At 30.7% G+C, this 20,055-nt stretch overlaps 5 protein-coding genes across 9 annotated transcripts; 2 read left to right on the forward strand and 3 right to left on the reverse strand.

Moving 5' to 3' along the window:
- Positions 1–1,154: 1,154 nt before the first annotated feature.
- Positions 1,155–6,890, reverse strand: LOC124499394 (uncharacterized). Of its 2 annotated transcripts, none has more exons than XM_075731493.1 (2): positions 5,575–6,890; positions 1,155–4,270 (listed from the first exon to the last, which is right to left on the reverse strand). In XM_075731493.1, the coding sequence occupies exons 1-2, from the start codon at positions 6,755–6,757 to the stop codon at positions 1,503–1,505; spliced, it is 3,951 nt and encodes a 1,316-aa protein (XP_075587608.1). In that variant the 5' UTR covers positions 6,758–6,890; the 3' UTR covers positions 1,155–1,502. The 2 variants fall into 2 exon arrangements, with proteins under 2 accessions (XP_075587608.1, XP_075587609.1); XM_075731494.1 differs by having other exon boundaries at positions 1,155–4,267; positions 5,575–6,103.
- Positions 6,891–8,013: 1,123 nt separating this feature from the next.
- On the forward strand, positions 8,014–9,090 carry Chmp1 (charged multivesicular body protein 1). The gene is made up of 3 exons (XM_047062473.2): positions 8,014–8,247; positions 8,315–8,780; positions 8,844–9,090. The coding sequence occupies exons 1-3, from the start codon at positions 8,235–8,237 to the stop codon at positions 8,962–8,964; spliced, it is 600 nt and encodes a 199-aa protein (XP_046918429.1). The 5' UTR covers positions 8,014–8,234; the 3' UTR covers positions 8,965–9,090.
- Positions 9,091–9,134: 44 nt separating this feature from the next.
- Positions 9,135–10,005, reverse strand: LOC124498687 (uncharacterized). The gene is made up of 2 exons (XM_047062477.2): positions 9,749–10,005; positions 9,135–9,687 (listed from the first exon to the last, which is right to left on the reverse strand). The coding sequence occupies exons 1-2, from the start codon at positions 9,873–9,875 to the stop codon at positions 9,221–9,223; spliced, it is 594 nt and encodes a 197-aa protein (XP_046918433.2). The 5' UTR covers positions 9,876–10,005; the 3' UTR covers positions 9,135–9,220.
- Positions 10,006–10,153: 148 nt separating this feature from the next.
- On the forward strand, positions 10,154–12,087 carry LOC124498679 (putative ATPase N2B). Its single transcript, XM_047062469.2, has 4 exons — positions 10,154–10,441; positions 10,510–10,899; positions 10,954–11,205; positions 11,269–12,087. Exons 1-4 carry the CDS (start codon positions 10,333–10,335, stop codon positions 11,955–11,957), a joined length of 1,440 nt encoding a protein of 479 aa, XP_046918425.2. The 5' UTR covers positions 10,154–10,332; the 3' UTR covers positions 11,958–12,087.
- On the reverse strand, positions 12,029–19,036 carry LOC124498672 (acetyl-coenzyme A synthetase, cytoplasmic). 4 transcript variants are annotated; one of them, XM_075731162.1, is made up of 7 exons: positions 18,528–19,036; positions 17,420–17,910; positions 14,377–15,094; positions 13,338–14,303; positions 13,176–13,275; positions 12,863–13,108; positions 12,029–12,796 (listed from the first exon to the last, which is right to left on the reverse strand). In XM_075731162.1, exons 3-7 carry the CDS (start codon positions 14,974–14,976, stop codon positions 12,591–12,593), a joined length of 2,118 nt encoding a protein of 705 aa, XP_075587277.1. In that variant the 5' UTR covers positions 14,977–15,094; positions 17,420–17,910; positions 18,528–19,036; the 3' UTR covers positions 12,029–12,590. The 4 variants fall into 4 exon arrangements, with proteins under 4 accessions (XP_075587277.1, XP_075587278.1, XP_075587279.1 ...); XM_075731163.1 differs by lacking the exon at positions 18,528–19,036 and adding an exon at positions 18,062–18,193; XM_075731164.1 differs by lacking the exon at positions 18,528–19,036 and adding an exon at positions 18,033–18,064.
- Between the last annotated feature and the right edge of the window lie 1,019 nt (positions 19,037–20,055).

Here is a 20,055-nt window from a genome sequence, read left to right on the forward strand (position 1 = left end):
AACAACAACAACAACAACATGATGATGATGATGACGATGATAGAATGTGAATGCAAGATTGAATAATCGAGTGATGAATAATAATAATAATAATTGGATTCTTTCAAAATGAATAAACAACATTCACTGTGAATCATTCATGTGGACATAATCGTCGTCACATAATACTGTTGCTGTTGTTGTTGCTTGTCACACAAACACATTAACATCCAAACATTCACATTTTTTTTTTTTTTGGTTGTTGTTGCCTGAAATATTATATAATAAGAACAATACAAAAAAAAATAATTCTAATGTTTTCTATTTGACTGGATTTTGAATTTCTCTCTCTCTCTCTCTCTCCAAATGCAAAGCCGATAATGATGATTCGTTTCGAGCTAAACATATATCACATACACTCATCATCATCATCATCATCATCATGACAAATAATCCACTCAATTTGATTCTCGGCAAATTGATTTCTTTTCAAACAATGCATACGTACATATTCTGCTTATATAGAAAAGAAAGAAAAACGGGCCAATTACATGCGTTTGGATTCCGATTATCGATTACGTACACACACACACACACACACACAAACAATGAATGTCAGGATATCAACAAACCGACCGACCGACCAGAAAAAAGGGGCCCGTTGATCCAGAAAAAATTAATTCGATTCAAAGTCAAATGTGAAAATAGTATTAAAAAAACGGTAAAAAACAAAACAAAACAAAAAACAATCAAATATTATATGGATAAAAATAGTCAAAATATGGAACAATCATCATTTATGATGATGATGATAAGCTCGACGAATCAATCATCAATACAACAAAAAAAAGAAAAAGAGAGAACGAAAAAAAACAATTTCAATTTCAGCAGACCATTCTATGTTCACAAAACTAAAAATAAAAAAAAAATGATTATGATGCAGGTGTAAAAGCTTAGCGGCAACAATTTCAATATATCCAACATTACTGAACACGTGCACGTGCAAGTAACCAAATGGGTTTCATTGGTTTGTAACCCAACAAACAAACAAACAAACAAAAAAACAGACCAAAAACCATAATTTGATAATTTATTATTATATGAATTTTATTCAATTAATTTCATTAGCGAAAAAAAAATGAAAAACGGCAAAAGATTCATTCATATGGATTCTTTCTGTTTTTTTTTCTCAATTACAATCAATGGTTGGTCATCATTATTATTGGCAATTTCAAATTACAAATTCATTAATACGTTTTTCATGGTGTTAATGATGGAAAAAAAATTCATATCATAGAGAATATATTGGAATGAAATTAATTTTCACAATATTATTTACATGTTAATAAAGGTCACGTGTGTTTTATAATAATGGGATGGTCACGTGTCAACACTTTGTTATTTATTAATATATTGACTGTGTGCTTCTCTCTTTCTCTTCAAATGTGATAAATGATTAGTTGAAGAATATAAAGTGTTAATAATAATTTAATGTCAAAAAATTAATATTGCTGATGATGTCATCAACCATTGGCCGTTGCTGTTGTTGCCGATGTTGTAGAAACTGATGTAGTAGATGTATCGTTGGTGGTGGTTGTTATAGTAGTTGATGATGATGATAATGGCAATGGACAATGGTCAATTGATGAATGATTATTATTGTTGTTGTTATTGAATACATCATGATAACTTCGTACAGCAGCGGCCATTGCAATAAATGGTGTTGATGCTGTAAATGCTGAATGTTGTGTTTGTTGTTGCTGTTGTTGTTGTTGTTGTTGATGATGATGATAATGAGAATGAGGATTATGATCATGTTGTGAGACAAAATTATTGGATAATTCTGTTTGATCGAGCTGCTGCTGCTGTTGCTGCTGCTGATGAAGATGATGATGTTGACCAGAATTATGACCAATTGAGTTGGATTGATTATGATATGATGGATAATTCGTAACCAATGATGATGATGATGATTGTGGAATCGTGGAAGCGGAATCCATCATTGAACAAGATTCAGATAATAAAGGATTTTCATTTATAAGTGGATATGATGAAGTAGCTGAATTAGAAGTAGAAGTCATGTCCATTATTTCATGATTATGACCATGTTGATATTGTTCGGTACCATAATATGAACTAGCTGAACGATGATGTGGATATGTATAATGTCCTGTATGTTGCTGCTGTTGTTGGTGGTGGTGGTGTTGTTGTTGCTGCTGTTGCATTTGGACCATCATTTGTGTAAATGATGTTGGATAATGTGCAGATGAAGCATGATGATGATGATATCGGCCCCAGGCATCAGTACTTGTACCAATAGTGGCTACAGAATTCGTAACAGGAATTGGTGCCGTTGATAATAATGATGATGGCGGTGGTGGTGGTGGTGGTGCTGGTGGTGCTGGTGATGGTGTTGATACTGTTTGAGGATAAAGACTAGTAGCATATGATTGTGATGCCCCAGTATAATGATGATGATGATCATTGGTAATCATTGGATTAACCAAATTAGTAGTGGATGATGATGACAATGATGATTGGGGATGATTATTGGAAATTGTTGGTGATGCTGTAGATGCAAATGATGATGATTTACCATTGTTTTGATGTTGATGATGATAATAATAAGAATCGGTATTGAAACTTGATTGTAAAAGACCCAAATAACTAGAATGATGATGTCCATGATTCTGTGAATAATGGTGATGATGATGATAAAGAGCTGCCGCTGCTGCTGCTGCTGTTGATGTGGAATTATTATCGCATGATGACGATTGATGATGATTATGATCATTAATGATTGCAGATTCACAATTCTGATTATTATTGCTATTACTAGCTACCGTTGATGTAATTGATCGATGATTGACACCCATTATATGATGATGAGATGCTGCTGCTGCGGCTGCAGCTGCTGCTGCCGTAAGAGTTATATTGGGTGAAATATGTATAGACATATCCAATGTTAAATCATTATTATTTAATGATGTTGCCAATGCAGCCGTTGCTGCCAATGGTTTATTCGATGCAAATGTTGTTTTCGTTAATGCTTGACCAGAGGAAATTGCCGATGTCGCAGTTGATGTTGTAGTGATTGTCGGCGATATCGACGACGACAATGATGATGATGCTGATGCACCTATAGTCATTGAAACTGATAATGATAATGGTCTCGTTGATGTCGCTGCTGCTGTAGCAGCCATAGCATTTGCATAAGCCGTTGATGGATGATGATGATGTGAATGTAGCTGATTAATTGATTTATTATCATAATCGATTGATGATGAATACAATGAATATGATGGTGGTGATGATATCTGATCTGTAGACATAGCCATAGCTGTTGCTGTTGTTGGTGTTGATGAGGATGGTTCAAATTGGCTACAAGAATGATTCATCGTTAACGATGTTGATGATGATCCATATGATGATTGATGTTGACCATCATATGATTGCGGTTGCTGTTGTTGTTGTTGTTGTTGGATTTGAAGTTGATGATTATGACGATTCGGATATTCATGAATACCAGAATGATAAGCAATATAATTCGTACCGATCGATGGATTATGATGAATAACGGCCGTTGATTGACCAGACGTAGTAGCGGGTGTAGTGGTACTAGCGGTGGTGGTGGTGGTGGTGTTGGTGGATGATGGATAAATACCAGCAGCAGCAGCAGCATAATAATAACAAGAGAATCTTGTATTAAATTTCCAAAATGATGCCGGTAATTTACGTTTAATCATAGGTGTATGCAATAATTGTAAACGTCGTAAATAACGACGTTTACATAATTCATAACGTCTATGATGACGTTGATGTTGATGTTGTGATTTATTTTGATTATAACCAACAACATTACTTGAATCACATCTTGAATCCATGGATTGATTTGGATTTGAATCTGGACTATTATGATTATGATTATGATTATTATTATTCTGATTATTCTGACCAATTAATAGACCAGAATCATTTGTAGTATTGCTATTGTTACTATTTCTACTACAACAACGTTTTGTTTGATTATTATTAACAGTTTTTGTCATTGTTGTTGAACTACTAACTACAGCTGATGATGATGATGATGATGACGAAGACGAAGAAGATGCTGATGATAATGATGATTTTTTCTTCAAATTAAAATCATGATTTTTATTTTCAGATTTTCCATCATCATCATCATCATCATTTCCGTTGTTATTTAAATTTCCACCATTATCGTTTGTATTGGTCGCATTATAGATTCCATCTGCTGCTGCTGTCGATGTTGTTGTTGTTGTTGTTACTGCTTTTGAACCGAAAAAAATAGATAGAAAAAAAAACATGATAATGATAAGAGAAAACAAAACGATTTTTGTGCACGTGATTTCGATAACGGCACAAATGATTATTTTATTTCTACACACACACACACACTGAATTAGGTCTCAAAACATTTTAATACTGATAATGAAAAAAAAACTCATTTAGATTAGACGCTAAATAAAAAAAAAAAGATAACCAGAAAAAAAGGTCAAATGAGATTAGAGCTTAGAATATAATGTATGGTCATTCAGAATTTTTTTCTCTTTCTCTTTTTTTTTTTTTTTTTTTGGTCAACTTTGTTGTTTTCCATTGAAGCGTTTCTTTTCATTTTCCGTTTTTTTTTTTTTTGGAGAATTAGAATATCAGGCCACCCATAAGTATACACATAAATAATGAATATTTTCATTGTTTTTTTTTTCGTTGATGCTGCACACTGACCACAAGCTGTTTGTTTGTGTGCTTGTGTCACGGGTCAAGTGGTCATATTTTTATTTTTAGCCATCACAGAAGCAAACCAAACTAATTTGAAAATTTTTTCAAATCCAAATTCTAGCAATGGCGTCGTCGTATATTACGATCCAAATGTGATTTTATTATAGGTCCAAAAAAAAAAAAAAAAAATTTCCCTTTTTGCTTTTACTTTTGGTTTGCGTCGCCGTCGTTTGATGTATCATCATCATCATCATGTTGTTTGTCGTTTCATTTGATCGATGTAATTGTATTTTGTGTGTGTGTGTGTGTGTGTGTCGTGTGCGCTTATAAAAATGTCTATCCACATTCCGAACTAATAATAATAATCGTCATCAACATCATGGTTGACAATTTTTTTTCTATTTCACTTTCATGTTTCTGTCGGTGTATTTGTAATGATGATGACGATGATGATGATGATGACAAAAGAAAAGAAAAAAAAATGCGAAAAAATTCCAATGGGGCCAATGTTCTTGGAAAGCCATTGAAATTGGAATGGATGACAATATATATTTTTGTGAACAAACAAACAAACAAAAACAAACAAACAAAAAATGGAATAATGGAACCAAAACAAACGAAAAAAAAAATTCCAAACATCAATTTGATTTGGTTTCAATGTTCGTCGAACGGCTTTGAATATATATTCGATCATGATGTGTGTGTACGTAATATTGTGACATTTGAAACATTTTGAAAAACCAAAAAAACAATGTGAATAAACTTTGAATTTGAAAAAAAATTGATCAATTTAAATTGATTAACATTCTAGAATCTAGATTGATGATGATGATTGACATTTAATTATTAACATACCATCGATATTTTTATTTTCATTTTGACCATATAGATTTGAACCATTTGGATTTAGTGATGATTTTGTTGCCGTACCAGCATTATTATTCACATCACCATCACCATCATCATCATCGTTTTGATTATTGAATGATGATGATTGCGTTTGTTTCATATTGAATAATAATGTAAATGAACGTTGAAAATGTTCATTAATTGCAGTCATAATATCTGTTTGTATATAACTATGCAGTATACAATTATTCGATAGATAAATGGTCTGTACATTTGATAAATTATTATCATTATCATCATCATATTCATCAATATCAGCATCATCATCATCATCATCATCATAATCATCATCATCAAAATCATCGCCATCATCATCACCACCACCATCATCATCATCATCATCGCTATTCATAATCATCATCATAGAATCTTGTTGTATATGATGATGATTCTGATGATTATGATGATGATCCAATTTATGGTCATTATTATTATTAGTTTGATCTGTAATCATTATCGATTCTTTAATCACTGTTGTCGATGGTGATGTTGATGGTGGATCATCATAAAATGATGAATGACCATTTCTACTGTTGCTACTACTGTTGTTGTTATTATTATAATCAATTGATGTTTGTTGTCCATTATCCGTTGGACTTATTGATTGTTCTATTTTGGTTATATCATTTGATGTAAAATAATTGTTCATTGTTTGATGATTCACTGTTGTTGTTGTTGTCGTTGTTGTTGTTGATGATGATGATGATGTTGATTGATATTGACCATGATAACCAGATCTTTGTTGTTGATGATTTAATCGAAAATATTGGCTACCGCCACCACCATTATTATTATTATTAGCAGGTGACAATGATGATAATGATGTTGATGATGATGATTGTGGTGATCTTTGTGGTGATAATTTTTGAATTGTCGTATTTGTATTATTTGCTATCAATGATGACAGATGAGAATGTTGTTGTTGTTGTTGTTGTTGATGATTTTGATGATGACCGATTGATGTTTGACCATTATCAACATACATATTATTATTATTATTATGACCAGTTGATATGATCTGATGCTGTTGTTGATGATATTGATGTTGATTATGATTGGCCATATTATTTGATTCCAAAATAGTGGCAACAACAGCAGCATTGATTGATGGACTTTCAAATCGATTCATTTGTGTTCATTTGAATCAAAATTTTTAAATGTTTCACAAATTTTTACAGAAAAAAAATAAACAAAAACAAACAAACAAACAAAATTAATCAATATATTTTTGTCGGCATTTGGAAAAAAAGAAAGATATGGAGAAACACACACACACACACAGATACACGGAAACGTAATGTGAACATTATGATTTAGAAGAAAAAAAAAATTAAAATCGTCTGATTGAATGAGGTATATATGTGTGTGTAGCTTATATAGTTTTTTTTTGTCAGAAAAAAAAGAACACAAGATTCCACAAATCTCGACGATGAATATTGAAAAAAAAAATCAATTAGTTAGTATATGTGGAATGTTTAAATAGTTTGTTTGTTTGAAATATTTCGCCATGATGATGATGATGACGATGATGATGATCATTACCATAAACTTTGACTAACTAACTAACCGATTCAATTTGATTCGATTAATATTGATCATCATCATGACAAACATTGACGGGTCACCATACCGACAGATAGATAGATAGATAGATAGATGGTTAACGAATCCGTTTATTTTATCTGTTTGAATCCAGTTTTTTTCTTCATCTTTGATCTGAAAATGAAAATGAACAAAAAAAAATTGATCAAGGACCAAAACTTTTGCATTGGGTCCGTTATATAATTATTTTTATTATTGAAAATGAAAACCAAACCAACCCAAATTGAAAACAGCCTTAAAAATAATGTGCGGATGCGTCATATTTATTCGAACGCATCAAAGACGCATTTATCCATTTATCAACATGCACACACACACACACAAAAAAAAACGAAAGATCAACATTCATTCATACACACACATAAATATAGCATAGAAGTGTGTGCGTGTATAGTGTTTGAAAATTAGTAACACCAAAAAAAAAAAAACTTTTTTTTCTGATTGGACCAAATGTTCCAACAGTGGGCGGTATTTGTCCAATAGTTTTCTATTACAGACACATTTCATTTATACCTCTCTATCTTATACTATCCATTTTACAGTGTGTGTGTGTGTGCGTGACCAGAGTCATTCAATTTTGTTTGTACACAATCAGTATAAGTTATTTATTTCTGGAATTTCGATTACAATACACATAAAAACACAAAATCATCATGTTGAAAAGAAGTTTTAGCGATTTTTTTTTCAAATTTTTTTTTGAGTTATGGAAAAAAGAAAAAAATTTTTGAAAAGTTCAATATCCCACCGCTAGATGGTGATGATGGTAACAAACTCATTGTTTTTGTTGTTGTTGTTGTTGATTGTTGATATAACGATGACAAATGCAAGTTTGCAATCAACTTCGAAAGAACGTAATAATAAAGGATCCAACAGTCTTCGACGACAATAATTAACGATTATTACACATTGTACTTGTCATTCCGTTTTTTTTTCTCCTGTTCTGTTTTTTTTTGTTTTTGTTGTTGTTTATTTATTGATAGTTTTTCTATTCCATCATCAACATCATGTCGATGGAAAGCAAGTATTGAATTGATGGAATAGGCGTTAACATCAATTGTTTTTTAATTTTTTATTCATTATATAGAACATTTATTCAATCTAAAATTTGCAGCTAAAGAATTGGAACGTAATTCAAAAAAATGTTTGAAAGAAGAATCGGTTGAAAAATTGAAATGTAAAAAAGCAATACAAAAAAGCAATATGGAAGGTGCTCGTATACATGCCGAGAATGCTATTCGACAAAAAAATCAATCATTAAATTATTTACGAATGTCGGCCAGAATCGATGCTGTTGCATCACGTGTACAGACAGCTGTCACCACTAAACGTGTAACACAATCAATTGCCGGTGTTACTAAAGCAATGGATTCAGCTATGCGTTCAATGAATTTGGAGAAAATTTCGCAAATAATGGATAAATTCGAGAAACAATTTGAAGATCTGGATGTTCAAACTACTACTATGGAAAATTCCATTAGCAGTTCAACAACGGTAGCAACGCCAGAAAATCAAGTTGATTCATTGATGCAACAAGTTGCTGATGAAGCTGGGTAATTGATAATCATCATCTATATTTGTCCCTCATAATCTTAATTTTCCATTTTCGTTATTAGCCTCGAATTGAACATGGAATTACCATCGGCTGGTCAAACGACTGTCGGCACTAAATCTACGGTTGCATCGTCCGAACAGGATGAACTTTCCAAACGATTGGCTCAATTACGACAAATGTGACCAATATAAACACTATATATTATGGCCAACTTGACAATTCCTCTTCTTTCATACAACATTTATAAATCTTTGTTTGTTTGTTTTAATTGAGTCTTTTTTTATCTTTTATAGATTAAATGGTTAAAATTTATCATAATGATTCAATAATTTCATGAGAATTTGTCTACGAAAAAAAATTGGAATGAAATGTTAATGGTGTAATGAAAAATGACAATAATTCAGTGATGATAAGTTTCAGTAACCTCGGTGACATTAATTAGAATGAATGAAAATAAAATAATATCATCAGAATGCAAACCATCAGAATGGAAAAGCCAATCAAAGATTTAAGATTTTGTTTCAAAATACCAGAATTTCTGACAAAAATATGATTAATTTTTTGATTGTAAGCCAACAATCGATGCCAGATTAATGATAACGGCTTTTCAGATGAAACTTGATCAATGTCTTCTTTGCTAACACGTTGTGATGATTTAGCACGAAGTCGAGGCGAAAAAGGTGAATTGGCTACTGTTTTGTTATAATGGCCATTCTCTTGTTGTTGAATAATACCATTCTCATCATTGGATTGATTGAATGAAATGGATTTACGTCCCCAACGGATATGTTGTTCAAGAAAGGCCATGTCTTGTGCATATTTCCAATCAACAAAACTATCTCGTTTTTTATAATGGTAACGGAATTGAGCTCTCAGCGATTTCCATTTGTCCATACAATCATCAGCTAATTAATGTGAAGAATAAAAGTTAATGAAAATGAATTCACCATCCATTTTAAACATTACCTGATAGATTAATGGCCGAAGCGATTTCTTGCCATGCCAAACGTCGACTTTCAGCATCCTTATATTGAACGACTTGTTCATCATACAACAACGGTCGGGCCTTTACTAATTCAATCAAATCTTTCATGTTTTAAATGTTTGTTTCAAAATTTTTTTTTCAACAGACAATTAAATCAGGTAAATCGATGACCACTTGCCACGGTATAAGAGTGTGTTTATATGGCGGTAAAAATATTTTTTTCCAACCGAAAAAAACACTTGTAATCTATGAATAGGGCCAACGATAACTTTTCGCCATACTAAATTCAAATCGATCACACTAGAAGCCTGGTTTATACGTTGATATCATCATATGCGAGTGTGTGTGTGTGTGTGTGAATTCAATTTGTTTGTCTGTGTGTGTGTGTGTGTGTTTGGTTTGACCGATCCTTCTCCTAATCAGCCACAAACGATTGATTTCGAAATTTGAAAAAAAATTTCCGCCTTTTATCAATTGAAATTTCTTCGATCGATACTAATAATTTATTGATTAATTGTTTTTCATCTGTTTTTTTTTGTTTCGTTTCTTTTTTTTCAATCTCGAAATGCCTTTTCGAATTCATATATTTACTGGCCTATGGCTTGTTAATAAACAAAATAAATGTTTTGGTCAACAACAATTTAAACGATCATTTTTTACACAAAATATTGATTGTAAGTTTTTTTTTGTGTTCCAAAGATTCTGTTTGATAGAAATTTCTTCTTCTTTTTTTTTACTCTAGTTACCAAATCACGAATATTGACTGAATATGAAAGCCGTGTACGTTTGAAACAGATTCATGATGATCCACATCAAACGGCTGTTATTGAACGTTTATTACAATTGGATGAACAGGTAAAAGATTATCAACCATCATCCAATACGTATACAACATCGATTTCTCGTTCAAATCAAATTGTTTCGAAATTATCATCATTATTTATGTCATCAAAATCAAAATCTCAATCAATGAAACCAGAACAACCGGTTAAAAATCGTGGCCTTTATCTACATGGTAGTGTTGGCTGTGGTAAAACAATGTTAATGGATCTATTCTATGAAAATTGTTCGGTTGATCCTAGACAAAAACGACGTGTTCATTTTCATTCATTTATGTTGGATTTTCATAATCGTAAGTTGATCAAATATTTTTTTTTCATCTTAAAATTTAATTTTTAAAAAATAGGCTTCCATCAACATAAACAACGACGTAATGAATCATTGTTTAGTCACAATACAAGCGGTGGTGGTCGTGCATCATTTGATTTTGATCCAATACCAATTATTGCCAATGAAATTGTACAAGAATCATGGTTTATTTGTTTGGATGAATTTCAAGTGACCGATATTGGCGATGCAATGATATTGAAACATTTTTTCAAACAATTATTTGCCCATGGAATGATTATGATTGCTACATCGAATCGACCACCTGATGGTATATATATTAGTTTGATCTAAAAAATTTTTTTTTAATAATTTTTCTTCCCCACATTTACAGAACTATATAAAGGTGGCATACAACGTAGCAATTTCTTACCATTCATTGATCTATTAAAAAGACATTGTGATGTATATGAATTAGCATCCGGTATTGATTATCGTCGTTTAGTCGATTCGAAAAAACATCAAGTTTATTATATAAAAAATTCAGATACAGATAAAACATTGGATTTAATATTCAAAGTATTTGCTAATAATGAAAATGATTCAATACGGCCAAAAACATTAACGATAAAAGGACGTAATGTTACATTGAAACGTACATGTGGTGGTATATTGGATTCATCGTTCTCGGAATTATGTGATCAACCATTAGGTGCAATTGATTATCTTACTATTGCTCAATATTATCATACAGTTATTATACGTGATATACCAAAATTAACTATGAAATTACGTGGCCAAGCACGACGATTCATCACTATGATTGATACATTTTATGATCATCATATACGTGTTATTTTCAGCAGTGATGTTCAATGTGATGAATTATTTCAAGTACAACGTATTGATGATGTACTTGCCGATGATGATAATCGTAAATTAATGGATGATCTTGGCATGACCAATGATGATCTGAATGCTGCCATTTTTAGTGGTGAAGAAGAAATGTTTGCATTTGAACGTGCATTATCACGTGTTTATGAAATGCAAACAGCTGATTATTGGGATGCAAAAAAAATTTGATTCATACACCAAATTACACAACTTTAGTCATCATCACCATGTTGATCATTTTGACCTTTAAAAAATTATTGTTTTGTCTTTTCAAATTTTTAATATTTATTAAATTGAATTGTTTTTTTTTTCGTTTCTAAATTTATTTATTTTTATTCTGTAAATTTCCATTGAAATCAAACAAAATGAATGGATATGTCAATTGACTTGGAATTATTCTCATTTGGAAATATGTGTGGACATGCTATTTGTTTTTTTTTTTGCAAAAGACTAATTAACACCCACACACACCTACACACACACACACACACATAACGATTTGTAAAGTGGAAAACAACATGTTAATGATGATAAACATTATTAAAATGATGAATAACGAAATCCTAGAATTTTTGTTTTGTTTTGTTTTGTTTTAAAGAGAAAAAAATTTTCAACGAAAAAATAGACATATATTAATGGATCAATGAATCATTGTTGTTGGATTATTTCCAATTGGATCACTCACACACACACACACACACACACACACACACACACGAATACTCTAATTAATAATTATTTGTAAAAATTGAAATTTCTGTCCATTATGTTTTTTTTTCTTTACTAGGTTTTTTAATATTTCTATGAATTGTTTTTTTTATATCAGCCCGAATTTGCCATACGAATTTCAATCAAATGATTGATAATTGTTTCATCTGTAATGGTTGATATGTCACCAAAATCAGATTTTTGGCCACAAGCAATTTTTGCCAATACACGACGTATTATTTTACCCGATCGTGTTTTTGGTAATGCACGTACATTCAATATGAGATCAGGTGTAGCGACCGGGCCAATTTCATGACGTACTATGTGGTGATTTCAAATAAATTCAATTCAATAAATTATTAAAAAATAGAATGAAAAATTCATACCTAAATCACGTAATTCTCTTTCAAATTGATTATCATAATTGTAACCATTTTTTGTTACAATATAAGCACAAATACATTGTCCTTTTATTGTATGTGGCATTGGAACCGATGCAGCTTCGGCAACACGTTTATCTTTCAATAATGCTGATTCAACTTCAGCTGTTGATAATAAATGTCCAGATACATTCAACAGGTCATCAGTACGGCCAGTAATCCAATAATGGCCATCTGAATCACGATATGCAGCTATAAATAGCAAAACAAAACAATAAAATCCAATTTTTGATTTTTGAAATCATTCATTGAAACATACCATCACCGGTAAAATAGTAACCAGGAAATCGTTCAAAATAAGTGGATTCAAAACGTTCATGATCACCATCAATTGTACGTGCTATTCCAGGCCATGCTTGCTGTTATAAAATGAAAATTTTTAGCAGTTTGAAAAGGAAAAAAAATGAGAAAACAAACTTACTTTAAATGCAAGAAATCCAGATTCTGTACCCAAAATTTCTTTACCATTTTCATCCAAAATAACGGGTAGAATGCCAAAAAATGGTACAGTAGCTGAACCAGGTTTAAGATCAATGACATTTGGTATTGGAAAAATCATCGGTGCACCGGTTTCAGTCTGGAAATATGTATCAATAATTGGACAACGTTCTTTACCGATCATACGATAAATCCAGAACCATGCATCACGATTAATTGGTTCACCAACCAATGCAATTAATTTCAATTCATTCATCGGATGTGATAGAACATATTTATCATCAAATTTCATTAATGACCGTATGGCTGTTGGTGCTGTATAGAAAATATTTGCACGATAATCATCGATTATTGTCCAAAGACGATCAGGTTTTGGATAGACTGGAACACCTTCGAATAGAATAATTGTTGCACCATTTGCTAACGAGCCATAAACATTTGCCGTATGTCCAGTAATCCAGCCAAGATCGGCAGTACAAAAGAATATATCTCCATCACGATAATTGAATGCATATTTGAATACAATTGCTGTCGTCAACATATAACCACCAACGGTATGTAATACACCTTTTGGTTTGCCAGTCGATCCACTTGTATACAATATAAATAATGGATGTTCAGCTGATAACCATTCTGGTTCACAATAATCCGATTCTATGGAATTAATCTGTTTCCATGATTGCATCAAATATTCATATCGAGATTGATATTGTTCAACTATTGTTTCATATTGATTTTTGTTACGATTTATTGATTGACTGAAACGATTAACAATAATAACTGATCGTAATTGTAGTTTACGTTCTAAACAATATTCAATTGCATCATCAATAATTGGTTGATAATGAAGAAATTTTTCGCCACGAAATGATCCATCAGCTGTTATTAATATTTTAACCCTTGCACTACACATACGTTCAGCAAGTGAATGTGCACTAAAACCTGCAAACTTTTTTTTCCAGAAAAAAAATGTAATGAGATGTAAAATAAAAAAATGAGTGAAACAAAAACAACACACTTACCACAATCGTATGAATGGCACCGATACGTGCACATGCCAACATTGCTGTTACTAATTCAATTGTAACTGGAAGATAAATGGCCACACGATCACCAACACCGATGCCCATACGTTTCAATGCATTTGCCATACGGCAAACTTTTGAACGTAATTCTGAATATGTAAACTGACAACGTTCATTCAATTCATTGCCTTCCCAATAATAGGCTATACGATCGCCAAAACCACGATTAATAATTCGATCCAATAGATTATAGGTGATATTTGTTCGTACATCTTTCAGGAATTCTACCCGAATGGTACCGGCATTTATATCGAAATTATAGTTTAAAATTTTTGATTCATTCACTGGCAATGGTGTTGTCCAATAAAAATCACGTGCAACATTTGTCCAGAATTCACCGGGTGATTTAATCGATTGTTCATAAAGATCGTAATATTCATCCATTGATTTTAAATGTGCTTGTCGACGAATAGTCATATCGAATTGTGGTTCATCACAACGAATACGATCAATGGTTTTCATTTTAATCATTGCTATATCGCCACCATTCGTGTTGGCCATTCTTTTTGCCGGACTTGTATGAATACTGTTGTCCATTTTTTTTTTAAATTTTCAAAATCGATATGTGATGTATATGAGATATATCTGTGTGTGTGTGTGTGTGTATGAATATTTATGGTCTATTTTTTTTGATGCACCGATTTAATTTGAAATTCTGTTTGATTGAAAAAAAAGGATTAGAAAACAAAAAAAAAATTAATTAATTCAAAAAAAAATCAATAAATAAAACAATTGATCACTGTTGGCTGTTGTTGTCGTTTTTGTTGTTGTTGTTGTTGAATGAATATGCACTTGATCAATTCAAAAATCAATCAACCAAATTTACCAAAAAAAAACGAAAAATTTTTTTGTTGTTGATTTTATCTCTATTACAAATCTGTACGAGTGTGTGTGTTTTTCTATGTGGTTAAAATTTTTTATTTCCAGAGTAATATTTCAAATTTGAAATTCAAAAAAAAAAAATTTTTTGGGGGGTGTGGAAAAAAGAATTAGAGAGAGAGAAAAAAAAATGTAAAATTTAACCAAATTTAGCCATATGGCACACGCACACACACACACATAGAGAGAGAGACACCTAAATTATCACCTGTATGATTATTTTCAAACCACACACGTTTATTTAATTTGTCGATACATTGTTAAGGATAGAATTCAAATGAAAAAAAGAGAGAGAGAGAAAATAATGGTAAAATCGATCAAGAAAAGAAATTTTAGACGTACATTATTTTTTTTTGTAGGTGTACAAAGTGTTGATGAAATTGATAATTCAACAAAAAGAAAAAAAAAATATTTATTTAAAATTTAAATAAAACAAAAATCAAACGATTGATTGATTGATTGTTCGATGCAATTACCAATCAATCAACAAATTGATTATATTTTATTTTATTTATATTTTTTTTTATTTGTTCTTTTCTTTCTCTCTCTCTCTCTCTCAGTCTCCCACCCTCTCACTCATTATTCACGTCATTAACAAACGACAAAAAAATACGTTGATGATTTATCTTCCTTTGTTTTTTTTTTGTTCTATCTATCTATTGACTGTATATGTTCAATATCCATGTGTTTGAACATTAAATCGTCATCAATTGATTCCGCTAATCAACCATCTCTTCGTTGATTTGAGTGAAATTTAAAATTTTTCCATTTTTCAATTGTACATTTGTTCATCTTTGAGAATTTTTCTTTTCCTCTTTTCCTTTTTTTTTTTTTTTTTTTTTTGATTAATAAAAGTATGGTTTTTTTTCTATGGTGATTTAGTGGACAAATCATCAGGTATAAATATATAAATAGAGAGAGAGAGAGAGAGAGAGAGAGAGATAGTGGTTAAATTTTTCCTATTTTTTTCTCACATTTTTTTTTTGTTTTGTTTACGGTTAAACTATAAATTTGAAAAAATAGAAAAAAAAATTGGCTATTTTTCTTTTCCCCATTTTTATACACATACAAAAAAAAACCCCGTGTACGTCATTTGTCAACTACGTCAACTAAATAGTTAGATAGATTTGTTTAGATTTTTTTCTTGTTCATTCAAAAATGATGATGATTTCGAATATATATACGTAATGGATATACGATACGTCTATTTTCCTCTACACACACACACACACGTTGAATTTGACGTGTAAAACAATGAAAAATAATTTTACATTGAAAAAAAAATAGGATTGACCTTTGTTTTTTTTTACTTTTTAAACTTACCTCACAGCCACAATAAAAAAAACGCAGAAATTTTCAAATTTTTTCCACCTTGATCTATGAAGGTTAATGTGAAATGTGAAACCAATGAGGGGAAAAAAATTGAAGAAGAAAAAAAAATTCTAATTGTAGCAAAAGCGTTAATGATCTCAATAAGTGGTAATAAATATATGTTGAAAAAAAAACTAAAACGTTTTGTCAACTTCCTCGTGTAGAGAAAAAAAAATATTCACAATTATACACACAGAACAGGAAGCGTGTTAAAAAGTCATTGATTTTTTTTCTTATCGTTTACTTATCGTTTATCGAACAAAATTATGTTTCGCCATCATCATCAACATCATCGTTGATAACGTCAGCGCAAAGTTCATGTTGATGAAATGAAAACACTGAATTGTTTTTTTTGGTCTACATGATGTCTATCGATTGGATTCTAGGGAATTTTTTGTTTGGAATTTCTACATATTAATAATAATTTGAACAAAAAAAAATATTATTGTCATTGATGATGGATCGGAAAGAATTTCGCTTTTTTCAAATTGATCCAGCAACAACAACAAAAGGAAAAAATTTCATTCCATGAAAATTAATAATAATAATAAAAAAAAATAAAATTTCTTTTTGACGCGCATGCTCTCATTAATTATAATTTTATTATCATTGAAATTTTCACATCAACAACAACAAATTTTTCTCTCTCTCTCTCACTCAGTGTTAATAAAATTTAAATTTTATCAGTGAAAAAAAAATAACCTGAAGGTGTAATATGATCAACACTCACCTGGATTGTTTGTTTTTTTTTGTTGTTCTGGCTGATGATGATCCGGCTACGAATGATCTCAAATGATTTTGAATGTTGGAAAACAAAACAAAACAAAAAATTCTGGTGTAGAATTGTTATTACAATAAAAAAAAAATTCACAACCATAAAAGAATCAATTGGCAATTGGAGCAAATGAGAGAATTTGGGATGTAATTTCGGAATTTTTCGGAATTTTTTTTTGTTCACAGTTTTCAATTTTGTTGAAATTTTCCTTTATTATTTTCAATCATTAATAATAATAATAATTAGCGATAATTCACAACCAAGAAGAAAAAAAATTCAAATGAAGAATGAAAAAAAAAGATGAGAATGAGAATTTTTTTTTTTTGTTCGTACAGAAAAAAAGGCCAACCATTTGAAGAAAAAAAAATTCACAACCAAAAGTTGAAATGGAAAGAAATACGAAACGAAAGATAATCTGGACAGCACAACAGATGATTTGATCACATCTAAAAAAAAACAAGTAAAGAAAAGGTAAAGAAAAAAATTACCAAATAGGCGTGTGTGTAAATGTAGGTAGGTGGGCAAAGGAAAAGGGGATTTTTTTTTTGACAAAAAACAGGTGTATTACGTGTTTTTCATTCAATAACCATAACTCACACTGGCTAACAGTTATTTTTTGATCAATTGGTTAGATTTGAATGAAAAAAAAAACAAAACAAAACAAAAAAAATTCCAATTGAATTAAACAACAAAAGCCACAGGAAATTGTAATAATTGATGATGAAAATTTGTTTCTTTTTATATGAACGAAAAACAGAAGAAAAAAAACTATGGTTTTTTTGTTTTCATTATCAGTGTGAATAAAAAAAAAAAAAAAAAAAAAAGATGCATGTAACACACACATACACATCGAATATCTTGTCTTGGTCTTGGGGTATCATGTTACTTATTAGTAGCATAATTCACACGCTGAGAGAGTGGGAGAGACAAAATTGATATCGGCGACAATTTTTTTTGTTGTTGTTGTCGGTAGTATTTTGTTCCTATGTACTTTTTTTTTCTTACATCTTGATAAAAGTTTTCTTTTTCAGGCTAAATACAAAAGTAAATGCAAAAATCCTACCTTTGTTTTGTTGTTTTCGTTTGTGCTAAATATAATTTTTTAATCCATTTTTAGAGATTAATTTTTTTTCCATTCATCATCATCGATGTTGTTTGTTTCTTCGGTTTGTTGCATTGAATAAAATTCATTGATTGATGTTTTTTGATTTTTCTGTTTCTCTGTTTCTAAAGCCACTGTCTTTCGCACACATTCAATGACATTTATTAATAACCGATAATCAACAACAACAACAACAACAAAAAAATCGATAACGATGATGTTTGGTGTTGGTGTCTGGTGTTGTGTTCACATTTGTTGTTGTTGTTGTTGAATATAGAATTATATAATTCAAGAATTTCAATTCTTACTACTAGCAAATTTTTCTCTTTCTAAATGAATTGATGATAGTTAGTGAACATAGAATTTGAAATGGAAGAAATTTTCACTTTCACACATACACAAACACACACATATGAAAGCCAAATGCTCGATAACTATACCACCACCACCAACACCAACACCAACGCCGACACCACTATCATCATTTTGATCAAGAACCAACCAACAAACAAACAAACAAACATCACCATAACAATTCTAGCAAACAAAAAATACGCAGATTTAACAACGGTAGATAGGGAATAAAAACACGGAAAAAAATGCACATACACACACACACAAACAACAGTGATAATAACATATTATTATTATTATATCATCATCAACAACAATATAATTTTATCCAACATTCAAAAACACACACACACATCCATGCGCATGATAATAATGAATTTTTTTTCCTTGTAAGAATTATCATCATCATCATCAGTATCATTATATAGAATGATGATGATGAAAATATGAAAGGTTTGTTGTATGTTTGTATCGCCATCTTTATTTTTTTTTTCTTTTTTTTGGTTCCCTAAATAAATTGATAAATTTTCATACAAGATTATCATCATCATCATGTGATGATCATCTTGTTGGCTATTCTTGTTTGCACACTAGCATTCAATATTTATATTTATATATAGATGTTTGACCTTGACCTTTTTTTATAGTTTCCGGTTACATTCTTTTTAATAAATTATTTTTATTCTATATCCAAGAATCCAGTGTTGAGATTGCGCATGAATTTTTTTTCGTTTCGTTTCATTTGTGTTTTTTTTATTCAAATCATTCGAATCAATAATGTACAGAACAAACATTCAATTCAATAACGATGATGATGATAATGATGATGAACTTTGGCCAATCAGGATAAATTTCAATCATCAGTATCATTGAAATCCGCGTCATATTTTTTTTTTATATATATGAGGTGATTCATTTTATGAAAATCGAACCATTTTCATGTTTCGCGCGTGTTTTTTTTTATAATAATATGATTATTATAGAAACACGCACACACACGCACACGGCTAACCAATAAGCAGAATACATGGGGTTAAAGATTTTTATTTTGTACAGAAAATTTGGTTTTGATATTTGTAGAAAAATGGGATGAATTAAACAAAAAACCAAATGACATCATTAGATCATCAATCAA

The sequence above is a fragment of the Dermatophagoides farinae genome, chromosome 5 (genome assembly GCF_024713945.1).
Source record: "Dermatophagoides farinae isolate YC_2012a chromosome 5, ASM2471394v1, whole genome shotgun sequence".
Classification (NCBI taxonomy): Eukaryota; Metazoa; Arthropoda; class Arachnida; order Sarcoptiformes; family Pyroglyphidae; genus Dermatophagoides; species Dermatophagoides farinae.